Source organism: Microcaecilia unicolor, chromosome 13 (assembly GCF_901765095.1).
Source record: "Microcaecilia unicolor chromosome 13, aMicUni1.1, whole genome shotgun sequence".
NCBI classification, from domain to species: domain Eukaryota; kingdom Metazoa; phylum Chordata; class Amphibia; order Gymnophiona; family Siphonopidae; genus Microcaecilia; species Microcaecilia unicolor.
Window position 1 is genome coordinate 60718580 of NC_044043.1, and position 27818 is coordinate 60746397.

Here is a 27818-nt window from a genome sequence, read left to right on the forward strand (position 1 = left end):
AATTCCCACCCCGCCCCAATTCTGTTCAGGGAACTATTGCCGCACTGTTCCCCCCCCCCCCCCCCCCCCCCCAAATGGAGGCTGTCCGGGGCACAGCTGCTGCACTCCACCTCTTAATTCCCTCTACTTCCCTCTACCTATTGCACACTGTTAGGGACTCACTGGATCCCCTTCACAGGGATTTGCTGTCACACGCACCTCCCTCCTACGTAATAGGGTTGTCAAGGACCTCCTGCTACCTTATGGGAGTACAGAGCTCATGGAGACACTTTAATCAGCTGTAGACAGTTATTGTTTATTGCTTATTTATTTACATTCCCCCTTTAACAAGGCGGAGTTCATAATAACATTCAAAAAGCTCAGGGGGACAGTTTATACCCATGTAGAAACAGAAAATGATGACAGGGGAAAAAACATACAGCCTATGCAATTTGCCTATTCCAACCAACAAGCCTGTCTCTGTAATCCCTTCTCCCTCAGAGATCCTCTGTGTCATGGTTTTTTGAATTCTGATACTACCACATCCACTGAGAGGCTGTTCTGTATGCATCCACTTTTTTTTTATAAAGAAATATTTCTTGAGGCCAGGAGCCCACATCATGTCATCCCGCTACAGGCAGCACAATGCTGGCTTCTGGAACATTCTGGCATTAAATGTAAAATATTCATTCTGGCGTATAGGGCAGTGCACACTAATGAGCCTGCATATTTGTCCGATTCCATCTTGTACCCTTCATTTATCACAAGCTTTTTTGCTTGCTGTGCCTCTGCCATCAAGGATTTGGTTAGAAAGCACTTGTTGGTCTTCATTTTTTCTGTGCTGCTTTGGTATTGTGGAACGCCTTGCCATTACATCTCAGGCAGGAAACTTCCTTTTCTATATTCAAGTCTAGTCTAAAAACCTGGTTTTATCAGTTAGTTTTTGAGCCATAACTCCCTGGGCTAAGTGATATTGGAGCCCTTCCTTTTGTTTGAACTTTTGTAACACATAGTTTCTTATATTGGTATGTGGATCCTGGATGGATAGATAATGCTTTTATTTTTGTTTTTAGCTATAAACTGCCATGATAACCTTTGGTTTGAATGGTGGTCAAGAAATTCTATATAACAATAATAACAATTACTCCTGAGTCTTCTCCCTTTATCTTCATCCTATCACCTAGTTCCAGAGCCTTCTTTCCATTGTAAAAAGGTATGACTGCCTTATTTATACCTTGGAGGCATGTGAATGTCTCTATCACAGGCCTTTCTTTCAATCTAGGAACCAGCAGCTGAACCTCCATTGTCCCCACCAAAGTTCCAAGAACAGGAGAGGGAGAGGTGTTTCCTCAGAGATCTATATGGCCTGAGTTTTTATGACTGTTTTTCCATTATGTTTCCATGGGAAAAGAAATCAGGCTCCTAATGTGCAACCCCCTTCCACAAGTGTGCTGTCAGCAGCATGGCAGTGCCAGAGGTATTTTCCTCTTTGATTCACTTATCTGCTGTGGCACAATCTCCACCAGTCTCCCCCTCTCTATTTCACCCCCCTCTACCTTGTCCTTCCTTACCTTAGCCTTTCTTACCTTTCCATTCCCCATCCCCCACCCCCTTCTCTGTCATCTTGCTGTCAGATGTTCTCATTTTGAGCCATGTAGTGTAGGAACTCCCAGCTGGTATTGTAGTCTCGATTCTGACAAGACTTGAGACTCAGGTAAGTAGCAGAAGACTTGCCGCTTTGCATGACTCAAACTTGAACTGAGTTGCACGGTACAGAGTGAAGCTCACTTGTTTGGCAGCAGTGGTGATAAGAATAGGGAAAAAAAATCTCAAGGGGGTCTGAAATCCCAGAGGCCAAGGGGCAATTTCTGTACGCCATGGTGACCTGATGAGCAAGATTTGTTGAGCACTGCTGTATTTTATGTCCCCTTTCTTGATTCTCCTGTAAGGTATTCATGTTTAGATCATTAAGCCTACTCCCATATACTTTGATGAAGACAATTCAACCATTTCAGTAGCCACTCTCTGGATCAACTCCATCCAGTTTGTCTTTTTGAAGGTGCAATCTCCAGTATTCCACAGAATATTCCAAATTAGGTCTGACACTATTGCATCCTTTTTCCTGATAGCCATTCCTCTCCTAATGAATCCTTCTGGCTTTTCCCGTCATACTTACCTAGCTGTTTGGCCACTTTAAGATCATCAGAGAATGATGATCCTTTAGGTTTTGTGCTCTTTTGTGCACAGAAGAACATCACCTTGTGTACCAGTGGTTCCCATCATCAGTAGGTGGGGATCACACAAGCAAGACTGCTGTCCTTTCCTCCGGACCTCCATGCTAGGTAGTGAAAATTAGCATGGGATCTGTGAGTCAGTGAAATGCACAGGCTCCCGCCCCTTCTGTATGGGCTTTTCTGTTACACTGGAAACACATGCAAAGTACTGGGGTCTAAACTACACAGTGCTGTACAGGACCTTTTGATGACTGCTGCTTCTGCTCCCATACTTTGAATTAGGGGAAAGCAATGGTTTTATACTATTTTTTTCATCACTGTTTGTTGTCACATGAATTTTTAAGTGTTAAAAAGGATTAAATTACATTAAAGTTTTGGGAAGCCCTGCCCTATACTGCATCATTCCCTTGGGATTTTATAGGCCAAATGCATAATCTTGTGTTTTTTAGTGTTAAATCTTAGCTGTTCAACTCTTCTTATTTTCCTTGGTTCCTGGGGCATTTACTGTGTTAGATTTTGGTATCGTCTGCAAAAAGGCATACCTTTCTCAACAGCCCTTCTGTAATGTCATTTTACATAAATATTGAAAAGAACTGTACCAAAGACCAGTCCTTGCAGCACACTGCTGGAGGGGTTACATCTCTTTCCTCAGCGTAAATTCTGTGTATCACTAACTTTTTTTCGTCTCAGTCTTTTTTGGACCCCTACCAAGAACACTTTGTTTATTAGTTGCTAAAATCCACGTGCAGTACACCTAGCATTCTCCCATAATCCAGCTCTCAGATGCTCCAGTCAGAAAATTTGATCAGATTAGTCTTACAAAGCCTCTTTCTTGTAAAACCTTCGGCCTCAGAACCTTTAATCTATTGGATTCCAGCAACTAAACTGTCTTCTGTTTTAGCAGTGACTCAATTAAAGTATTCACCACCAAGGTCAGTCTAATTACACTGTGTTCTCGCTATCCATGTATTTTTATTTTTCACGGATTCGCTTATTCATGGAAAATAAAGTGTAACCCATTTTCGCTTATTCACGGTGTAGTGACTGCGCTTATTGCATAGTGTAGTGCAAGTGCAAATGTGTTCCCATGAGGAAGAAAATATTCATAGAGCTGTGTGTGAGTATTGTTACACCACAAACCTGTATATACAGTGCTTTTGCAAAAATAAAATGTATAAAATGCTCAATATAATAAGTAAGCTGTTATTTACTAGAAGGCTACATGAAATAAGTTTATGGTGTCTACTGTACACTTTTGCTACCTAACAGGGTCACACAGGGACTTAACCCCCTTTTTCCCATAGGACCAATGGTTCCATATTCACTTTTTCGGTATTCACAGGGTTTTCTAGGAACCTAACTGCAGCGAATAGCGAGAATGGACTGTAGCTTGTAGTTCCCAGCTGTCTCCCTACTTCCATTTTTGTGAATAGGAACTATATCTGCCTGTTTCCAGTCCTCTGGAGCCCTACCCAACTCCAAGGAAACATTGAAAAGGTGACACAGTGGAGCCATCAGAATTTACCTTGGTTGCCGTAGTACCCTCAGATATATCCTGTTCAACCGCTTCACTTTGTCTGCTTTTAGTTTAGCTGTCTCTTTTTTAATGCAGTCTTCTGAAATTCTATCAAGGTCTACCTTAGTTGTAGTCCTGTTTGTGTCTAAACACAGAAGCTCATTGGGTCCCAAGAATGGATGTGGAAACAAAAGTTTGATGGAAGACCCAACATGAGGGGATGGGATTTGATATACCGCCTTTCTGTGGTTACAATCAAAGTGGTTTACATATTATATACAGGTGGTTCTTCTTTTTTTTTTTTTTGTACCTGGGGCAATGAAAAGCTAATTGACTTGCCCAGAGTCACAAGATTGCTGGAATGGGAATCAAACCCAGTTCCCCTGCTTCTCAGGCCACTGCACTAACCATTACTTTAACTGTTAACTGTAAGAGCAGAAAGATCTAATTCGAATTTAGGTTTTATTTTAAGGTTCTCAAAATGATCTAAAGTCATACAGAACGTAATGAGAAAACATTGGCATATTTTAGAAGGTCACACATTTTAAAGACAAAAAAAATTGACTATTGCTTATTCCAGAAGTAAAAACATCAAAGAGCTTATTGAACATTACCAATCTCTATCCAAAAGACAAGATTGGCAAGGAAAGTGGCCCTTTCCAACAGGCTTTATATGTTTTTCCTTCTTATCAGAATTTCATACATCCTTCTACTGGTTAGGTTTATCCTGTCAGACAGTACTAAAAAAGAAGAAGAAATAGCCTTTGCATAAAGTAAAAAACATAACCAGCAAAGGTGACAAAATAGTCCTAAAGCAAATGGTGCGGTGCAGAATTTATTGTAGGTATCAAACTCAACACAAGTCATGTTTCGGCAGTAAGGCCTGCTTCAGGAGTCAATACCAACAATCTTACACCAATTTAAAAATCCAGTAATAAGCATGAATATATAGCAAATTAAAGATATCCTGCTGTGTTGTAGTGCTGCATAACAGCTCTAAGCTCAAGCAAAAAGAACTCTATTAAGGCTTTACACTTGTACATGCAGTACTAACAAATTGAAGTCTTCTGGATATGACAGTAGGTCTTCCCAGCGAACCCTCCCCCCCCCCCCCCCGCCCTTTTTAAAAAATATATATTTAATGTTTCACTAATTATTCGCTCTATTGCCATCAGGTTAACCATGTCCAATTTTTTAGAGGAAAGATTGGTCTCTCACATATCCTTCTCGTATATAAAACAGCTCAATTCAACTTTGGCAATAAAGTTCAGTAGGTCATGTCATGCACGGATAGTTGAATTGCTCTAATCAGCCATATTTTTTCAATACCTGATTATTATTTTCTTGTCATTTTGAATTTGAGTTATTGCTTTGTTAGTGTTATTACAATGTTTGCTTTATACATTTCTGAATGCATTAGTAATATACAGTGACATACACTACTTATGTGCCATTCCTTCAATTAATTCATTTTGTCACATTAGCTGGATTCACATGCAATTAGAATTTTAAACATCCATCTTGATTTTCATAAAATTGATATATTTTCCATCAAATCAATATATTTTTAATAAATTTCAGCTTTCACCTCATATTCAAAAAACGTTTGTCATTTTTACAGTTCATACTACTGCATTTGTCAGATCCATCTTTTATATTGAACGAACAAAGGAATCCATATTTTGTTAATCCATTGACCCTTATGGTAATTTTCATTCAAATATATATTGCCTCATTTTAAGCAATTCCATTTTATTTCATGATGATATCTTGAATACTGTATATGTTTTTCCTTTAACATTTTTATAAAATATTTTTACCATCTGTTTTATTTTCATGTTCATTATTATGCAATGGCATGTAACTATTAATGGACATGAGGTTTGTTTTGAAGATTTTGAAAATGTAATGTTTTATTTTAACTCACTCATTATAATATTTGCATGTTTGTAATTATATGACTGTTCTTATAATAGAGCCCTGATGCAGGCATTCTGCTGAAACATGGCCTGGGTTGGGTCTTCCATTAAAGTTTTGTTTCCACATCCATTTTTGGGGCCCATTGTGGTGCTTTCTTTGCTGTGCTTCATTCTCTGTGCTTTTGATTCCCTCTCTCTCGTTCCTTCTGTGTCTGAACACAGAGCACAGATATTTGTTGAGCAATTCTACATAGTTCTCTTCATTCTCTATGTATTACTCTCCTTTACTGACGAGTCTTACAATGCTGCTTTCATATTTCTTCTTGTCATTAACATAGCTTTAAAAAATATGTTCCTCTGTTCTATTGTTTCAGCTGTTTTTCCTTTTCTTTTGCATCTTTGCTTTCCTAACTGCTTTTCTGGCTTCTCTTACCTTTGCCAAATAGTATTGTCTGTCTTTTTATTTCTGCCATCTTTTATAATTTATGAATGTGAACCCTTTTTCTTTACCCTTTCAACTACTGCTTTAAAAATCATAGTGGCCTTTTTTCATATTATCTTTACTTTCCAAGCAAAAAAAAACCTATTGCCCATTATACCTTTGTTTTGCCCACTACTCCCATCCAGCTAATGGTTCCTTGATATACTCCCCCCATCTTAAGAAGATAATTAAACCCAACAGTCATGATCACCCCAACACACCCGTCCCAGAAAAACTCTGTGAAAAATATGTATATAAATGGTCATCATGCTTTTAAATAACAAAGTTTGTTTTTTGAAAGTATTCTGTTCATTTATATATTTAAATGCCCATACAGATAAACAAGGAAGGTGCCTCACACACTTTACTAACAGGAGTTAGTGCCCTACCCTTCCTCTTTTGAGGACTTTAAGCTAAAATTGTTGACAGGACTGGCTTAACCATTAGGCCAAACTAAGCAGTCACCTAGGGCAGCAGCTTCTTTTTTTTTTGGGGGGGGGGGGGGAGCAGCAAAGGGTAGCTTAGCTCAAAGCAAAATTATAGTTTCTGATAGCCGCATAAAAAAGAATCATCAGTGTTCAGTTTTACCCATAGGACGGTGGGCAGTTCTCACATAGCCTGTTACCAGGGTGTATAATAAAGTTTATGATTTTAAAAGTATGCTATCCATTTGTACATGATTTTTTTGTAGATGGTTGTGTTGGGATGAGTTTAATTATCAGAATTGTATATACATAATGAATGCAAACTCTGGTAAATAGGCTATGTTAGATTTGCCCACCCTTTCTATGAATAAAGTTGCACTCAGATTCTTTGAGTTTGTGTCTATCAGAAATTATAATCTTGCTTTGAGTGAAGCTGCTGTTTGCTGCCTCCTCCCCCCAGAAACTGCTGCCTTAGGTGACCACCTAGTTTGCCTTTTGGTTAAATCGGCCCTGTCAACAATTTTAGCTTAAAGCCCTCTAAATAGGAAGGGTAGGACACAAAGCTCAGTTCCATCGTTCTTGGTGCAGTGTGAGATGCACCTTTCTTCATTTGTATGTTGAATATTTGGGGAAGAAGCTTTGCTGCTTTGGTGAGACTGTGAGAACGTGGGGAGAGCAATTTGTGTAGGATTCAGTTAGTTTTATCATACCCCTTACCTGTACTCATGATCTCCATATATGTATGTACATTAATGCTAAGGTGAAAGAGAAGTGACAGCTCATGCAGCGCTAGCAAGCTTGCAGGTGCTGGGAGAAACCGTGGCAGTCCTGTGTTTCACACACTGGCCTTTGTAGTCCGACTCTTGTCTTTTGCTTCTTACATGTGTTTGTCTGCTGGTCTCTTCTGACAGGGAGCTTTTGCAGCTTTGTAGGGAAATGCATGTGTCATTTGATAAAGAGCAGATACAGAAATATACATCCAAAACTGAAGTAGCAATTTTCAACTTGAGACTAAATTCTCCCAAGCCTGGTTGCAAAATCTTTTCCTTATTTGGTGGCTGTTAGTGCAGTCAGAGGCCGCCCAGGTGCTGAACTAGTCCTATGAATCTTGATGCTTTTTCTAATGATGTTCTTGTCTGTGCCCAGGAAGCACCTGGCAAAAGGTTCACAGTAATCATCAAAATGTGCCTCAGCTGAATCGTCTATAGAAAACTCCAAATCTAGGAACGTCTGTTTAGTGTCTTTCAGCACCCACTGTTTGTGGAGCCCTGATGCAGCTATGCACAAAAAGCGCATCCACAGCCCAGTGAAGCTGTTGTAATGAGTGGCTGAGAAATATGTGCAGGGGAAAAGGGAAGTACCATCCTTTTTTCACTTGGTGAGAGTGAGGCCCAGAAGAAACTCCCTAATTTGCCCAGGGAGTGAGGCCTCTGTGTCCTTCAGAGCATAGGTGTAGCCCTTCTGTAGCTTTTGGTTGTCAGCAGGAATAGATACAAATGCAGACATCTGGATTGCACTGGGATAAATATGCAGGTTCTTCAGCAGCTTGAAAGGGGGGAAAGGGGAATGGGACTTGATATACTGCCTTTCTGTGGTTTTTGCAACTATGTTCAAAGCGGTTTACATAAGTATATACAGGTATTTATTTGTTCCTGGGGTAATGAAGGATTAAGTGACTTGCCCAGAGTCACAAGGAGCTGCAGTGGGAATCAAACCCAGTGCCCCAGGATCAAAGTCCGCTGCACTAACCTCTAGGCTATTCCTCCAAAGGTGAAGTAGCAGGCAGCCTTGGTCTTGCATGGGACCAAATGCTGAATATTGAGGGCAATTTCAGTGAGAAGCCCTCTCATGGGTGCTGACAAAGACTGTAACTGCAAAACACCCACAGTTAGTGCCACTTCTCCCTCAATAGGCCCTTTTAATTAAAACGCCAGTAGATCTTTCTGAACCTGTCTTGAATGTCACCCAAGCTACTCATCTGCTCCTAATAGGATGATTTCAACACAGGATTTGTTTGTAGGAAACTGGCATGTCCTGAATTTCTCTTGGGATGTGCATCAGTTCTTTTGATTTGCATCTAACAGATATGGGTGGGGTAGTAGTTGCTGTGTTTGCTGTCCTCATTACTTGCCTGCATGTGGGCCCAGCTGCCAGCAGAGGGTACTGTGTGCCTGTGTAGCCCACCACCCTGACTGATTCTCCAGCTGTTGTGCTTTGTGCCCATGGCTGTGTGTGTGGAACTTGGGGCATGCTCATAAAATATTCAACCCAAAGCTCACCAGTGCCCTTTTGCCCTGCATTTTCTGGATACCTGGAACTTCTCATTCAAGTTTGAAGTGGGATAGCAATTTAATTCTCTTCCTTTTTAGTCTGAGTTCCATAGAACAGAGAATTATGAGATCATATTGAATGTGTGTCATGTAGTTTGTTTTTATGTGTATGTTTCTCATAACTATGGAATGGTTAGACTGAGCTGCACCAACTTTCCACAGAGGTAGGTCCTTCAGTGAACATCAGACAGTTTCAATTTTCAAAGTTTCAGGGCAATTTGATGCTTTTCTGATCAGAAATTATGCTCTTTGGGTATCATGTTTTATAATGTTTAAATAGATGAAACTTGGTCTACCGAAATTATATGTGCAGGTAAATGCTTGGTATGAGGGGTGGACATCAGACTTTTCCACTTTTCAAGGTTACTGAATCATCGGGGGCAGAATGCTGAGGAAGCAAAGTTGGCATCTTTCAAAAAAGAAATGCATGGCTGGTTGACCTCGGACTGTCTAGAATGTCATATATTTTACTTGTTTTTCACATGCAGCTGAACAAACGATTCCAGCTCAGTTTCCTACATGCCCATGGGAAGCTCTTCACCAGGATTGGGTAAGTCTATGGGCACTGCCTTTAAATATTACTACTACTATTTAGCATTTCTATAGCGCTACAAGGCATACGCAGCGCTGCACAAACATAGAAGAAAGACAGTCCCTGCTCAAAGAGCTTACAATCTAATAGACAAAAAATAAATAAAGTAAGCAAATCAAATCAATTAATGTGGACGGGAAGGAAGAGAGGAGGGTAGGTGTGTCAGAGAGGCAACAAGTTTAACAACTCAGACCTTTTCTGCACCTGCCTCGGTCCCTGTGCTAGACTCCTTTTCATGTTACTGCTGGCTGGAAGAGCAGGTGTTGCACTGAGCGAATAGGTTAAGCATAGACCCGGAAGAGATTTCATCAGATATGGAATGTTTATTTTTGATCCAAGCAGGACAAAGTGATGCCTGTTTCACTTTAAGAGGTTATGAGGATATATTGCTGTATCCTGGTTACTTTTATAACAGTATACAAACTTCACTTTACTGATATATATATATATAAAAAAATAACATTTTGGATGGACACTTCTGAGCTATAAAAAAGAATGAAAAACTCCAATTATGTTAAAAAGGAAAGGGCCCAGACGTAGCCATCTTATATGTGCTGATTGTTGGCAGATGGAGTAATAAAGCATCAGGGGAAGGTAGCTGTATGCTTAGGTAGAGAAAGAAAAGAAAGATAAGATTGCCCTTATGTAGGTCACTAGCAGGACCCCACCTTGAATACTGTGTTCAGTTGTGGAGGCCATACCTTCATATAGATATTGAGAGGATGGAAAAAGTTTAAAGAAGGGCCAATCAGGTGACACAGGGCCTGCAGTGCAAACCCAACAGAAGCTTAAGGAACACAAAATGTACTTGCTGGAGGAGAGGATAAAAATGTTCTTGTCTTATAGTGTTCAACAAAGTACAAGGGGGTGATATTTTCCATAGAAAAAAACTCAAAGACAATAGGACCTATAATATGAAGTTGGAAGGAGGGAGGCTGTTTACAGAGGGGGTGACAAGTTGCTACAATCACCAGCAAAGATAGCAGTAACCAGGACGTAAGCATTTTAGGAAGAGGTACAGAGAAAAATGTTAAATGCAGGGGTCAAGGTAAAGCAGATCAATGAAATGAGTGGGTTAATTGTTAAGTTTCAATATAGAAACTTACATGCACATCTATCCAGAATAGTGGAAGTCAAAAATGGGCGATCACAATGCTAACTTGCACAGAATGATGATAAAGCTGGATGTGGGTACCAGGGAGAGGTGGTAAGTCTGCCAGTAGGGTGTGGCATTAAGACCTTGGAATACTCTTGGTATAATAGGAAAGGGATGTCAGATCACTCAGCAGGGCAGCAGATTATGTTTTTAGCTAAGGACATAAAACAGTCAATTGGGAGATATTCTAATAAGCATAACTGGGCAGATAGAGTGGACCAGATGATCTGCAGGGAGTGAGTGTTGTGCTTCAGGGGTGGTGCACTATCTGAGGAAAATCCGCAGAAAGATGAGTGCTGAGATTAGACATTACAATGCAGATGTTTTCATACATTAACAAGGTGCAGAGACTGGAAGAAGTGTTTTTATTTGAGCCATGGTTCAGCTTGTAGCTCATTATTGGAATAATTTTCAAGCAAGCGTAAAGCTCTTTTGCATCACTTAGAAGAGGGAACCAAGAGACACTTGTGGGTTCCCAGAAGTTGTCTACTAATCCGTCTTATATCCGTTGCCTGCCACAAGAGATTAATTCCTTTAGTAACAGATCAAGCCAAATGAGGGTGGAGTAATGAGGACTAGCCTTATATAGGCCCCTTGGGCAGGCCAGAATGTGGCTATCTAGAGGGAGGGTGGACAATCACAGCTCCACATTCAGCCAAAGGAGAAACATGGAACAATTTAATTTGAGTGTAATAAATTTTAGTTGGTTCATTTGTGTAGTGTAAAGAACTCATTTAGTATCTGATAAAGAGAAGAAACAGCATCAATGAGCACCCACCTTTTCCCTTTCTTACTAGCTGTCCTATTCTACTCCCATAAGCAGCCCCTCCTTATCTCATTTGAGGTCCCAGCCCTGTTGATCACTACTTATCTTCCCACCAGCTACCCTCCTCATCAGTTTCAACCCTATCCATATGTCTTCCTGCTGATCCCCCCTTCCTTTCTCATAAGCCCAAGTCTTGTCTTCTGTATCTGTCCTAGTTCTGCAGATCTCTTTCCTTCTTGTGAGCAATGCCAGCCTCTTTCCTTCTTGGTCCGTGTGCAACCCTGCAGACAACCCCACCCTCATCTCTGGTACAAACCTCCATATCTCTTTACTCTTTAGAAGCAATGCCATCCATCTCTGTTCAAGGTCTATACATTCCTTCTTTCCTCCTAACACTACTACCCTTACTGCTGAACCCTGTAAGCCTCTTCTTCCTTCCCCATTAGGAGTTTCATATCATTCAAGCCTGCACCTTTTTGCCTGCCTGGGAAGGAAGGTGAGGAAAGAGTAACATAGTAAATGAGTGCAGAAAAAGACCATTTGGCTTGTCCAGTGTTATTGTCCACATTGTAACATCCTAGCAAAAAAAAAAAAAAGGTTTTCTTTTTTAGTCCCGAGTCTTGAAGCCTCATATTGTTACCTCTCATTTTCCAGGTCTGTCCCATATTCGCCATTGGCCGCCTTTCTGGCTGCAATGTTGACCTGCTTATCTGTGGCCTGTAATGGTAGGAGATCAGGAATAGTACTTTACTTTCCATAGTCTACTCCATGCATTTTACAGCTCTAAAGGACTTTATAAAGAGAATGGGGGCAGCCACCTGGGGGTACAGTTTTTGCTATGCTTAGTCCTTAAGACTTACTCTGTGGTGGAGAAGAAGTTGGAAAGATCAGGCAGAAAATGGGGGTCTTTAAGTGGGATTCATACATGTTGGCTGTTTTCTCCAGGATGGAAACATTTCCCGATGTGGCAGAGAAGGCTCTGAGAGAATTTCAAGCACTGCTGCAGTTCAGCCCATCACCTATTGGAAGCACCCGTATTCTGCAGCTCATGGCTATCAACATGTTTACCATTCACAACTCCCAGCTAAAAGGTATTGTATGTGTTTCTTGTGGAGACAAGACAAGTCTGAACCTGGGACCTGTGTACTGTTATAAGCATGCAGAGAACTCCAGTTATCTTTTATGAAGTTGTCCTATGCATAAATGATGGAAAAAGAATTTAAGAGCGCAGTTCATTAAAAAGAATGAAGTCAAAAGGGTGAGGTATGGACATATTGAATTACTGTGAGGAGGAGAAATATAAGATTTAGAAAGTTCTGATCCTACAATATTGAAGACTTACCTCCCCAGCATATGTTTGGCTTATTTCAGTTGAGAAAAAGAACGCAACTTTGCACCTTTCTTTTTGTCTCTGCCAACCTGTCTTTTTCTCTTTCTCTTCTCTCATTCAGGGCTCGATGCAGAAAGCCTTGCAGTAGAGCTGGCTCAGTGCAAGGCTCTACTGTGAAATTAGCTACCTAAAAACTACACAGCATGCTATAAGCAAGAGCATGCAAACTAATGTCATGTTAAAATTGTGGCAGTTCATTGCAAAATGTCACCTTTCCTGTTGGTGCCTGAGCAGCAATTGGTTCAGGCACTGACAGGGTGACATTTTAAAAGAAAAAAGTTGCTGGCGTTTGGCCCCGATCTCCCACCCACCTCATTAAAAATAAGAATTTCCCTCGTGTCTAGTGCTCGCCCCTCCCCAGCAACATGACTGGACCCCTCCCTCCCCCCGGCTTAATATTGCTCTGCTGTCTAGTGGCACCCCTCCCTCCTCTCTTTTCTCTGCCTGACCTGAATTCAAAATTAAGTTCCCCTTCCCCTGACTGTAAGAAACCACTCCCTGTATCTTGTGGCACTTCCCACCCTCCCCAACCCCTTTTGCAAGCTCCCTGGATTCTCGTACTTGAAGAGGCAGGAACAATACCTGAAGGGAATGGACAACATGAGAAATGATCTACTAAAATTAGAAGAATGGTTGAATGTTTGATGGTTGAATGTTTGACTGTTACAATTTAATTCAAAGAAGTGCAAAGTGATGCACCTGGGGTGTGAAATAAAAAAAAAAAACAACAACAACAGTATGTACTAGTGGACGAGAGACTGACATGCATGGATCAGGAGAGAGACCGTGGGGTGATAGTGTCCGAGGATCTCAAGATGGCAAAACAATGTGACAAGATGGTGGCTGTTGCCTGAAAAAACGATGGGCTGCAAAGAGAGTGGCATAACCAGCAGAAGAAAGGAGATATTGATGCCCTATACAAGTCAATGAGGCCCCACTTGGAGTATTGTCTAGTTTTAGAGGCTGTATTTCTTCAAGGTGGTTCAGAGGAAGGTGACAAAAATGATACAGAGTTTGTGCCAAAAACTATATGAGAAGAGACTGGAGGACTTGAATATATATACGCTGGAGAAAAGGAGACAGAGGGGGGTGATATGATACAGACATTTAAGTACTTGAAAGATATTAATATACAGACAAACCTTTCCAGAAACATAGGTTGCAGGGAGGTAGACTTAGGAGTAATGTCAGAAAATAAATTTTCACAGAGATGGTACTGGATGCTGGAACACCCTTCCAAGAGAGGAGGTAGAGTCAAAAATGGTGATCAAATTAAAAAATGTGAGGGTTAGACACAGGAGATGCCTAAATAGAAAGAGGATGGAAACACAAAATGGCGGTTAAGGTGTTATGTTGGACAAGAGTAGTGGGAACTAAGGCCAAAGCCGGACAGACTTCTACAGTCTGTGTCCAGCAAATGGCAAAAGTCTGGTGAAGATTCAGCAACTGACACAACAGCAGCAGTGATCCAGGGAAAGAATAGTGGGCAAGACTTCATCCAAACATGATATATATTAGAAACAAGACCTGGCTTGGCCAAGTTTCGGACAAACCTTCATCAGGGGTCACACAGGTTTCCAAACCAAATCAGTGAGGCTTAAAGCAGGTGCTTTGATTCCTGCATGAACAGTTCTTCAGTACAAGTGCCAAAAAACAGCTTCAGTCTGAAACTTGGCCAGATTGGGTCTTGTTTCCAATATAATCTTATTTGGATGAACTCTTGCCCACTGTTCTTTCCCTGGATTGCTGCTGCTGCTGTTGTGTTGTTTGCTTCTATTCTGCAGTGGACTGTCTCCTGTTTGTTTTTGAAAATTCAGAAACTCCAATGTTGTAGATCACTTTATTGTCACGTACTGCAAGTGAGGGTGCTGTGCAGCTCATGGGGTAGGGATATACATCTTGACTGATAGGTTGAATACTGTCTGCAATACTTGGGGATGGTATATGGTAATAACCAAGACTCCATCATGTTTGGCTGCTTATATGTAGCTGGTATGGTTGAGACTTGCCAACCAGTGTTTAAGGATGGGTGGCTGTGGCGGGTGCAGCTCTGGCCACTTTGTTGGGCAGAGTGGATGGATCTTGTGGGTCTTTATCTTCCATCATTTACTGTGTTACCAGACACCAGGAAAATAGATTCTTTTTTTAAAATATTGTTGGGATGGGTGTGGGAGGGAACAAGGTGGGCGGGAGGGTGCTGATGCTGGAGGGACATTTATTTTAAACTGTGGTGGTGCAGAGAGGAGAAAAATGGGGCTGATGCTGACCGTAGGGGCTCTGCGCCAGCCTCAGATCTGGTGGTAGGTTTCAGGCATTGACAGTCTTGCATTGGTGCAGGATAGATGATAGGCTCTTTAGCATGCATTTTAATATGCTGTGTTCTGATGTCTACTGTGGGAGTTACCTTCAGTGCAGAAACCTTTTTTTGCATACAGCGGCCACTAATGATCAGGTGGTCTGCTCAATAATTGCAGGCTGCAGTAGCTATCTGCATCTGTCTCCTAGAGTCTTAGATGTAGAACTGTTCTGAAGTAAGGTCTTTGAGCAATCCTGTGCTCTATCATGACTTTCTTTGTAGTGAGCTGTTCTGGAATTCAGCTTGCTTAGACTAGGAGGGCTACGGCCCACTAGATAACCAGAGCCTTACAAAGGAATACAACCAAGAACCTCTGGGGCAAGGAGCAAGATTTACCCCCCAGGCTATATGGCTCAGCTGTGAGGCGGTTTGTAGAGGTAAGAACTAGAGGGTGGAGGAATTGATTCCTGGGCAGAGGAAGCTCCTGTTTCCCCGAAAAAGACTTATTAATTCTCTGAAGCCTTCTTGCTCTTGCTTTGGGGTGGCATAAAGGAGAGACTGAAATGTCTTGGGGAAAAATGACAGAATTAATTTTTTTTGCTCACTCATTTATAGTGGAGATTAGGAAATTTTTGTTTCACGTTGTTCCCCGTATCATTTATGGAAATGTTTGTTTTCTTCAGGATTTTTCAGGCATTTTTTTCATTGATGGGAGCAATGTCATCAGAGCATGGACTCTTCCTAAAGGGGGCTCCCTCTTTCTCGATAACGCGTGCATATGCAATGGTTTATGCTTACGCGCACTATCGGGAAAGAGAATGTGCTCTTTCTGAAAGAGTGTGTCCTCTTTTGAAAGAGTGAGCATTATTGATGACAAAAGATAAAACACCAAGGGGTCCTTTTACTAACATGCACTAATAGATTTAGCGCACGCTAACGAATTAGTGTGCGTTAAGTATCATGCAGCCCATAGGTATACAGTGAGCTGTGTGGCACTTAGCACGTGCTAATTGTTAGAGTGCAGTAAATCCGTTAGCGCACCTTAGTAAAAGGACCTCAAAATTTCCAGTTTTTGTTTTTGCTTTCTGCTCATTTTCATTTGATGACATGAAACAACTTGGAAGATGTTGTTGATATTTCCCATGACGTTTCAAACGAATGCCCAGTGGAAATACATCCCTAGTGAAACTATTTTGGACAAATAAGAATTTGAAGAATAACAGCAATGAAGAACTACAAAAATCAAAACAAACAAAAAACCTGTTGCAACGTAAAGTTCCATTAAACTGCCTCTACATTCCATGTACTGATACTGCCAGTCATAGTATAGTGACACAGTGTATTTGTCATTTGCCAGAAAACTGTGAAGGGATCTTATACTGCTGCAGTCTGTCATGGGACATGTTGGAGGGAACTCAATAACCAAAAAACTTGAGCATTAAGCACTTTTCTGTAAAGGGAGCATGGCCTTTATAGAATAGCATTCGGTACAGATCTTGCACATAACTTAAAAGCAGATGTAAATGCCAGTGCCTAACTTAAGCGTGTTTCGGGCAAATTCTATAAATCTTCACACAACTTTTTGGTGCACTCCTAACATGTCCCTTTCCACTCCCCCTTTTCAGATTTTCACAGTTGAAGTTAGGCGCTGTGCTTTATAGAATTGCATGCAGCGAGATGCATGTGCAAATTTTTAAGACTGCCAATTAACATTAGTAATTGGTTGTTAACACCCATTCTTGATGTTTTGGAGCTCATTAGTCAAATTATTTATGCACTCAACTCTGGTACACAAGGTTGGATGCAGAAATTTAGATGCGATATGTAGAATCCGAGGGATTGCGCATGTGTGTATGAAGTATTCACTGTCACCATCTGTGGTGGGGCAGAGTACATGTGTGGTTATATGGAATTGAAAACACCAAGATAGAGAATACGCTGTATAGCACAGATGGAAATGGGTAGCACATATCTAGCAAATGAAAAAAGAAAAAAAGACTTGAGCTACAGCCCATACTAAGACAACACGCCCCTACAAGATAAGTGGACTTTTTGATAAACTTTAAGAACTTCAGAGAGCACTACAGCTAGACATAGAAGTCCAGGAATGGAGGAATACATGAAGGTAAAGACTGTAATGGAATGAGAAGGTTCATGATCCACTAAAATTAATTAATTAATTTATTTGTTACATTTGTATCCCACATTTTCCCACCTATTTGCAGGCTCAATGTGGCTTACATAGTACCGTAAGGCGTTTGCCAAGACCGGTAGAGAAACAAATACAAGGTGATATTGTGGTCGAATAAGGTCCATTTGTTTCAGGCACAATAAGGTCAATAGAGGGAAGGTTAAATAGTGTCCAATATGATCGTTGGGTTTGCTGTGTTGCAGAGTGTTGGCATCTATGTTGGGTCAATAGGGTATGCCTTTTTGAACAGGTAGGTCTTTAGTGATTTCCTGAATTTTAGATGGCTGTAGATTGTTTTCACTCCTTTACCGAATGGTAGGGAGGTAAGGATATATAGTGCTATGATTGTGTGCGTTGGTGCTGTTATAAGAGTAATTTATTAGCTCAACAATATGCACCCAGTACTGAGCAGTATCACATATATATAAAAAAAAGATGTATTATAATTTGTAGTATAAAGGCAATTAGGTTTCTATATTTCTTAAGTTTATCAAGTGGGAAACCGGAAGTGTTATTGATTCCCCAGAGTATAACAATAAGTTAAAATTTTAATGCCAAGAAGTGCAGAGTGATGCACTTGGGGTGCAGAAGTTCAAGGGAGATATACCAGATAGGAGGAGAGAGATTGATAAACACAGCTCTGGATACGGCCCTTGGAGTGATGGTGGCTGAGGATGTCAAGGTGATGATACAATGCAACAAGGTGGTGGCTTTGGCTCGAAGGATGCTAGGCTGCATAGAGAGGGGTATAACTAGCAGAAGAAAGGAGGTGTTGATTCCAAGTCATTGGTGAGGCCCCATTTGGAGTATTGTGTTCAGTTTTGGAGGCTGTATCTTGCTAAGGACTTAGATTTGAAGTGGTTCAGAGAAAAGCAACCAAAATGGTATGGGGTTTGCATTGCAAGATGTATAAGGAGAGACTTGAGGACCTGAACCTGTACACCCTGGAGGAAAGGAAAGATAGTGGTGATATGATACAGATGTTCAAATATTTGAAAGGTATTAATTTGCAAACAAATCTTTTCCAGAGATGAGAAGGTAGTATAACTAGAGGACGTGAATTGAGGTTGAAGGAGGGCTGACTCAGGAATAATGTCAGGAAGTACTTTTTCACAGAGAGGGTGGTAGATACATGGAATGCCCTCCTGCATGAGGTGGTGGGGATGAAAATGTTACCAGAATTCAAAAATGTGTGGGATAAACACAAAGGAATCCTGTATAGAAAGCATAGAACCAAACAAGCTTAGTGGTGATCAGATGGCAACACCAGTAATTGGGAAGCGAAATCAGTACTGGGCAGGCTTCTGCAGTGTGTGCCCTGATCATGGCTGGACAGATTCAGCTTCCGTAACTGGTGAACAAGGCCAGTGTCGGGCAGATTTCTACGGTCTGTGCCCTGAAAATGGCAAGGACAAATCAAGATCAAGTATATGTATCATATCTTATACTATGATTTTATCTTGGTGGGCAGATTGAATGGAGCATACGGGTCTTTTTCTTCTGTCACCTACTATGTTACTATGTTCTGCACTCATTTGCAGATTTAGACCCCACCTAATCTTTCACATAGTAACATAGTAGGTGACAGCAGATGAAGACCTGAATGGTCCATCTAGTCTGCCCAATAGCCACATTCTTTCTCGTGCTCCCTCCTCCCACACTCTACCTCGCATGATTGCATAAGCTTGAAATTTGTAGATTTGTTGGGGTCCCTTTAGCATTTATTTTGTAGTGAATACTTCAGAGGTAGAGGACGCTTATTGTGGTGCATTGAGGAGTGAAAGTGCTTCCTTCTTGATAGGGTGTTTGGGGAAGGGGTATTTGAAGGGAGCTATAAAGGAGAATGCAAGTGGTTGCTTTAGATAATAAAGGAAAACACCAGACCAAAGTTAAACAAAAATGTATATTCTGTGCTACTTTAAATTAATTTGCTATACAATTAATTGCTATACAATTTGTTTGCTATACAATTTGCTATTAATTTGCTATCAACGGTTTGGTTTGATATAACAGCTAAAGTGGAGAGCGGCCACTCAAAACTCAAAGTCCTGGATTTCAAGCGTGCTGACTTTAGTAAAATGGGGGAATACCTGAGGAAGGAGATGATGGGCTGGGAGGAAGTACGAGAAGTGGAAGGACAGTGGTCCAGGCTGAAAGAAGCTATAAATAGGGCCACAAACCTTTATGTAAGGAAAGTAAATAAAAGCAAGAGAAAAAGGAAACCGATATGGTTCTCCAAGCAAGTAGTTGAGAAAATAAAGGCTAAAGAGTTGGCATTCCAGAAATGCAGAAAAACTCAAGAAAAGGAACACATGGAGGAATACCGGATGAAACTGAAAGAAGCCAAGAGAGAGATACGACTAGCAAAAGCGGAAGAACAAATGGCTAGAAATGTAAGGAGGGGTGATAAAAATTTCTTCAGGTATATTAGTGAAAGGAGAATGACTAAATAGGGAATTGTGAGACTAAAAGATACTGCGAACCGCTATGTGGAAAATGATGAAGAAAAAGCAAATTTGCTAAATAGATACTTTTGTTCTGTTTTCACAGAAGAAAATCCTGGAGAAGGACCGCGATGGACTGGAAATAGTACAAATGTGAATGAAGTGGATAGAGCACCGTTCACGGAAGAAAGTGTGTATCAACAACTTGAAAAGCTAAAGGTGGACAAAGCCATGGGACCGGACGGGATCCACCCCAGGATATTGAGGGAGCTCAGAGAGGTTTTGGCGGGTCCTCTTAAAGATTTGTTTAATATATCCTTGCAGACAGGAAAGGTTCCGAGGGATTGGAGAACGGCGGAGGTGGTCCCTCTTCACAAAAGTGGTGATAGGGAAGAAGCTGGAAACTACAGGCCGGTAAGCCTCACTTCGGTTATTGGAAAAGTAATGGAAGCGATGCTGAAGGAAAGGATAGTGAATTTCCTGGAAGCCAATAATTTGCAAGATCCGAGACAACATACAGTGGTGGAAATAAGTATTTGATCCCTTGCTGATTTTGTAAGTTTGCCCACTGACAAAGACATGAGCAGCCCATAATTGAAGGGTAGGTTATTGGTAACAGTGAGAGAGAGCACATCACAAATTAAATCCGGAAAATCACATTGTGGAAAGTATATGAATTTATTTGCATTCTGCAGAGGGAAATAAGTATTTGATCCCCCACCAACCAGTAAGAGATCTGGCCCCTACAGACCAGGTAGATGCTCCAAATCAACTCGTTACCTGCATGACAGACAGCTGTCGGCAATGGTCACCTGTATGAAAGACACCTGTCCACAGACTCAGTGAATCAGTCAGACTCTAACCTCTACAAAATGGCCAAGAGCAAGGAGCTGTCTAAGGATGTCAGGGACAAGATCATACACCTGCACAAGGCTGGAATGGGCTACAAAACCATCAGTAAGACGCTGGGCGAGAAGGAGACAACTGTTGGTGCCATAGTAAGAAAATGGAAGAAGTACAAAATGACTGTCAATCGACAAAGATCTGGGGCTCCACGCAAAATCTCACCTCGTGGGGTATCCTTGATCATGAGGAAGGTTAGAAATCAGCCTACAACTACAAGGGGGGAACTTGTCAATGATCTCAAGGCAGCTGGGACCACTGTCACCACGAAAACCATTGGTAACACATTACGACATAACGGATTGCAATCCTGCAGTGCCCGCAAGGTCCCCCTGCTCCGGAAGGCACATGTGACGGCCCGTCTGAAGTTTGCCAGTGAACACCTGGATGATGCCGAGAGTGATTGGGAGAAGGTGCTGTGGTCAGATGAGACAAAAATTGAGCTCTTTGGCATGAACTCAACTCGCCGTGTTTGGAGGAAGAGAAATGCTGCCTATGACCCAAAGAACACCGTCCCCACTGTCAAGCATGGAGGTGGAAATGTTATGTTTTGGGGGTGTTTCTCTGCTAAGGGCACAGGACTACTTCACCGCATCAATGGGAGAATGGATGGGGCCATGTACCGTACAATTCTGAGTGACAACCTCCTTCCCTCCGCCAGGGCCTTAAAAATGGGTCGTGGCTGGGTCTTCCAGCACGACAATGACCCAAAACATACAGCCAAGGCAACAAAGGAGTGGCTCAGGAAGAAGCACATTAGGGTCATGGAGTGGCCTAGCCAGTCACCAGACCTTAATCCCATTGAAAACTTATGGAGGGAGCTGAAGCTGCGAGTTGCCAAGCGACAGCCCAGAACTCTTAATGATTTAGAGATGATCTGCAAAGAGGAGTGGACCAAAATTCCTCCTGACATGTGTGCAAACCTCATCATCAACTACAGAAGACGTCTGACCGCTGTGCTTGCCAACAAGGGTTTTGCCACCAAGTATTAGGTCTTGTTTGCCAGAGGGATTAAATACTTATTTCCCTCTGCAGAATGCAAATAAATTCATATACTTTCCACAATGTGATTTTCCGGATTTAATTTGTGATGTGCTATCTCTCACTGTTACCAATAACCTACCCTTCAATTATGGGCTGCTCATGTCTTTGTCAGTGGGCAAACTTACAAAATCAGCAAGGGATCAAATACTTATTTCCACCACTGTAGTTTTACGAAAGGGAAATCGTGCCAAACGAATCTCATTGAGTTCTTTGATTGAGTGAAAGGAGAATTGAATCAGGGACGAGCTATGGACGTAATCTACTTAGATTTCAGCAAAGCTTTTGACACGGTTCCCCACAGGAGGCTCTTAAATAAACTGGATGGGCTGAAGATAGGACCTGAAGTGGTGAACTGGATTAGGAACTGGTTGACGGACAGACGCCAGAGGGTGGTGGTGAATGGAATTCGCTCGGAGGAGGGAAAGGTGAGTAGTGGAGTGCCTCAGGGATCGGTGCTGGGGCCGATTCTGTTCAATATATTTGTGAGTGACATTGCCGAAGGGTTAGAAGGTAAAGTTTGCCTATTTGCGGATGATACTAAGATCTGTAACAGAGTGGAAACCCGAGAGGGAGTGGAAAACATAAAAAAGGATCTGAGGAAGCTAGAAGAATGGTCTAAGGTTTGGCAATTAAAATTCAATGCGAAGAAATGCAAAGTGATGCACTTAGGGAATAGAAATCCATGGGAGACGTATGTGTTAGGCGGGGAGAGTCTGATAGGTACAGGCGGAGAGAGGGATCTTGTGGTGATAGTATCTGAGGATTTGAAGGCGACGAAACAGTGTGACAAGGCGGTGGCCGTAGCTAGAAGGTTGTTAGGCTGTATAGAGAGAGGTGTGACCAGCAGAAGAAAGGGGGTGTTTATGCCCCTGTATAAGTCGTTGGTGAGGCCCCACCTGGAGTATTGTGTTCAGTTTTGGAGGCCGTATCTTGTTAAGGATGTAAAAAGAATTGAAGCGGTGCAAAGAAAAGCTACGAGAATGGTATGGGATTTGCGTTACAAGACATATGAGGAGAGACTTGCTGAACTAAACATGTATACTCTGGAGGAAAGGAGAAACAGGGGTGATATGATACAGACGTTCAAATATTTGAAAGGTATTAATCCGCAAACGAACCTTTTCCGGAGATGGGAAGATGGTAGAACGAGAGGACATGAAATGAGATTGAAGGGGGGCAGACTCAAGAAAAATGTCAGGAAGTATTTTTTCACGGAGAGAGTAGTGGATGCTTGGAATGCCCTCCCGCGGGAGGTGGTGGAAATGAAAACGGTAACGGAATTCAAACATGCGTGGGATAAGCATAACGGAATCCTGTGCAGAAGGAATGGATCCTCAGGAGCTTAGTCAAGATCGGGAGGCGGGGCTGGTGATTGGGAGGCGGGGATAGTGCTGGGCAGACTTATACCGTCTGTGCCAGAGCCGGTGGTGGGAAGCTGGACTGGTGGTTGGGAGGCGGGGGTAGTGCTCGGCAGACTTATACCGTCTGTGCCAGAGCCGGTGGTTGGGAGGCGGGAATAGTGCTGGGCAGACTTATACGGTCTGTGCCCTGAAGAGCACAGGTACAAATCAAAGTAGGGTATACACAAAAAGTAGCAAATATGAGTTATCTTGTTGGGCAGACTGGATGGACCGTGCAGGTTTTTTCTGCCGTCATCTACTATGTTACTATGTAAGTGTGACTCACTATAACACAAAAGTATTGTATTACTTTTTTTTCTCCAAGAGATTTTATTAATTTTCCATATAGCATGGTTAACAATACAAAAGTTAAACAGAAATGATACAAAAATTATGCAGAGGAAAGGATATCGTAGTATGATGATAATGTCCATATCAGACTACTAATATCTAGCATCTAATATTGTATTACCGTGATAGGAGTATTGTGGCTGCATGTTGGGTGTGGAATTTTTGTAGTAGCCGCTCACACACAATGCCTTAGACATTCAGAAGTATTATAGTAGCACTTACATTGTTATAATGTTCTAAAGTAATGTTCAAAGAAGGTCTTATACTGTACGCACAAATGATTCCTATAGTTCTCTCCAGAACTATGAATCCTTAAGCATTAAGGATGTAAACGTGAAACAAAATGGCAGAAATCTCACCTAGATGAAGATATACTCAACTGTAAGAAACACTCGGAAGTGTACCATGAGGCCTTTGCAAAAGCCAAAAAACCCTCAATATTTCTTTCAACACATTGAACAGGCTTCAAATTCATCCAAGCAACTATTCAAAATAGTAAATAGTCTACTGCAAATACCACAACAAAACTGGCCTTCTCAGTCACAACAAACCAGCAGTGATTTTACCCCGTATTTTGTCAATGAAATTAAAGGTCTTTGTCAGGACCTACAGACAGTTCCATTGAGCCTCCCCCAGCTAATGAGAAGAACACTCCCTTTCCACCCCCCCCCCCCCCACCCTGCACAGCCATCTGGACTCATTCAACTAGGTCAAAGTAGAGGCTTTCAAATCTTGAGAGGCTTACGACTTACATCCTGTCATCTTGACCCCTGTCCAGCAAAGATAGTACTGCTAGTAAGCAAAGGCCTCATTGAAAGGGCCACAAATACTAACTTCTTTCTTTTGGATGGGCATCTGCCAACAACACTAAAAGGGGTTGTAGTGTGCCCCTTACTGAAAAAGAGCTTCCTAAATCAGGAGAAGCTTGAAAACTACTAACCAGTTTCTAAAACCCCTTTCCTGGGGTTCCATTCAGTTCAATGACTGGAAAATGAAAGTAACAGGTTAGACCCATTGTCAGTCTAGTTTCAGACGTGTGTATAGAACAGAAAGTTATTTTGTCCTTTCTTGATGATCGCCACAGAAACTATGACTAGACATCTGCCATAATATTAGTGTTGCTGGATTTCTCAGCAACCTTCAACACTGTGGATCATAATCCCCTGGATTCTATATATGGCTACTAAAGTTATTCGCGTAAATTTGGCAGTGCAACCAAATTATGCACACAACTTAATTGTTTAAGAAGCCAATCAGTGCCGATAATTAGTCAAAAACAAGCAATTATTGGCATTAATTAAAATCCAATATTTTCACAATTGTAGACATCTCTTCGGAGAGGAGCATTACAAGTCCGTTCTGCTTTTTAATATATATTTCATATATATCTTTTTGAAGAGAGGAGACCTGAGAGGATTGTGTCTCGTTATTTCCCTTGGAGTACACATTCCATGTTACATCTTCCGAGGTTACAAAGACCCCTGAGACAGGCCATTGGGCCGAAACACGGCCGTGTCGGGTCATTTTTATGTACATTGTTATTTTTTAACTTTTTATTTTTTAAGTGAATAAATATATAATTGTTGGTATCCTCATCCACTCTCCTCACTTTTTGTTTTATATCCCATTAATTAAAATTTACATGTGCAGCTTTCTAAGTGTATTCTGTAAAGTGGTGCGTGTAAGTTTTAATGCATGGATGGATCTCAAAAGGGGGCGTGGCCATGGGAGGGACATAGGCAGGTCATGGATGGTTCTAGAAATTATATGCACTGTTATGGAATACGCCCATCCACGCCAAGTTAGGTGTGGGCATTTACACCAGGTTTTAGTTGGCTTTTAGTTGGCATAAATGGTCATGCCTAAATTTAATCACAGGCCCGGGTGCCACGTGCATTCTATAAGCCATTAGGCATGGTTTATAGAGTAGCTCTAAGTGCGTTTTATTCTGCACCAACTTTTTCGATGCCATATATAGAATTTTGTCCAGTATACTTAGAAGTCTGTCAGAAACAGGTATTAGTGTACAGTATTTACATGGTTCAAATCCTATCTATCAGACTGACAAAAATCAGTTCTGTTCAGTAACAGCATATTACTTTGGGCAGTGAACTACAGGGTACCACAGGGATCCATACTGTCACCTATTTTATTTAGTATCTACCTCAAGCCTTTAACTGAGCTGCTTTGGTGATGGACACAAATTGTATATCTATCCCAATGATGTGCAGCTACTCATAGCCATTGAACCAGATCTACCCATAGCTTTGAATAAACAGCAAATCAGGAATGGGGAAAAAACAACAAACTGTGCCTGAACTCAAGAAAACATAGGGCCTCATTCTTGGTGCAGCAGTTGAAGCCCAGTCAATTCCTATGGGCTTTCTCTCATTTGCTGTGGCTTTGTAAAAGAAGCCCATAGACTCTGTTGGTTCCTAAAGCAAGTGGATAGGTACTTGACTTCAAAATACCATTTGGGAAGTATGAACTACCTCAAAAGTCTTGGGATAATTTGGTCTCACATATTCAAACAACCTTTAAAAACGGTTCTTATCATCTACGGCAACTATAAAATCTCTCTCCATATACTGAAAAGACAAGTCATACCACAGTGGTCCATGCTATAATAATGTTAAAAAAATGCCCACTCTTAATATTTATATATACAGCACTCTAATGATTCCCCAATCAGTCTCTGACTAATAATACTGTATATTATTTCTCATGCATAATCATTCTTATATTAGTAGACCTCAGAGGTATTGTTGATGTTAAGCTTTCACTTTGATGTTATTAAACATATAGAGATCAAACTTGTATGCCTCTTGTCATTGGTCAGATATCAATAACTTTTTTTTAAAACTTTTAACTTTTTAAATGGAAAAGAAAAATCCGTTGTACTTAGCTTTGTATCAACTAAAGCTTCAAGTCTTTAAGACTTCTGCCACTCGTCAACTAGGGCTCCACACCCAATTCTTTGTGACTTCTGCCAGTCATCGTCTAGGGCCCTAGATGATGACTGGTAGAAGTCACAAAGACTTGGGTGTGGAGCCCTAGTTGACGAGTGGCAGAAGTCTTAAAGACTTGAAGCTTTAGTTGATACAAAGCTAAGTACAACGGATTTTTCTTTTCCATTTAAAAAGTTAAAAGTTAAAAAAAAAGTTATTGATATCTGACCAATGACGAGAGGCATACAAGTTTGATCTCTAGATGTTTAATATCAAAGTGAAAGCTTAACATCAACAATACCTCTGAGGTCTACTAATATAAGAATGATTATGCATGAGAAATAATATACAGTATTATTAGCCATGCTATAATAATGTCATAACTGGACTACTGTAATGCTCTCTATATTGGTCAAACCAAAAAGAGTTTGCAGCAGCTCTATCTCATTCAAAATTCTGTAATATGACTGATTTTATTTATTGGGATTTTAGTTCTTTGGTGGGAAGTGGTGTGACCACATCCTAGCATTCCTGCAAAAACTACACTGGTTACCAAACTTACGGGGCCACATTTAAAACTCTGTCTTTGATTTTCAAGGTCCTCAGACGAACTGGGCCAGAGTACCTAAAGAATAAGCTCACTTGCTTACTACACACCTTTGAGGGCCTTATCAAGGAGCATCAGTATTTTTATTTATGTTTGTATTTATTTATTTACAACAAAGCTTATAACCCAATAAATCGTGATGGGTCAAGGTGGAGTACAATCATTTACAATAAAAACATATTGATGCACACAGAAGAAAGAAATGGAAATTAACAAAAAGCTAACAAAAATAAGCACTTTTAATAAATAAGCCTTTAAAAACCTACAAAAATCAGCATCATTATCTGTGATACGTAATGCAACTGGTAGCATGTTCCACAGGAGAGGCGTATAACAATAAAAAGTTTGTGCATAGGTTAACAGAAGTCTGCCATCAATCATAGGAGCCAAAGTATATATAGACTGGAAACAGATACACAATGGCTGACTCGTTATGTGCAGACATGATTTAAACAAGAACATAAAAACTTTGTATTATAGTCTCACCAAAAGAAATTGCGTGATGTGATACCCGACAGCAATCTTTCTCAGGAATAGCACTACACTTTGGAACTCACTCCCAGAGAGGTTACGCTGAACTCAAGTCTGCCTCTATTTCAGGAAGCAGGTGAATGCCTGGTTCTCTTCCCAAGTCTTTGGTACATGTGGCGATGGACTACCCACTCACTCTGCACCAGGACCAGCCTGGCGCACACCTTGTAACTTAGACCAGTTTCTTTTTTTTTTTTTTTTTTTATTTTATTTATCAATTTTGAATAACATTCAAGTATATACTTGTATAGAAAAGTTTGTTCAGTTTCATTATACAATATATAGACTCAAAATCTTACATATTTAATAAGAAAA

General features: G+C 41.0%; 1 protein-coding gene across 1 annotated transcript in view; it reads left to right on the forward strand.

Moving 5' to 3' along the window:
- The first annotated feature begins 3069 nt into the window (after positions 1 to 3069).
- The window catches only part of SMG6 (SMG6 nonsense mediated mRNA decay factor), a 214962-nt gene continuing 190213 nt past the window's right edge, over positions 3070 to 27818 (forward strand). Inside the window, exons 1-3 of the mRNA XM_030222212.1 lie at positions 3070 to 3145; positions 9373 to 9434; positions 12344 to 12489. Coding sequence (XP_030078072.1) covers positions 12345 to 12489 — 145 coding nt within the window. The 5' untranslated portion in view covers positions 3070 to 3145; positions 9373 to 9434; position 12344. The remainder of the gene's footprint in view (positions 3146 to 9372; positions 9435 to 12343; positions 12490 to 27818) is intronic.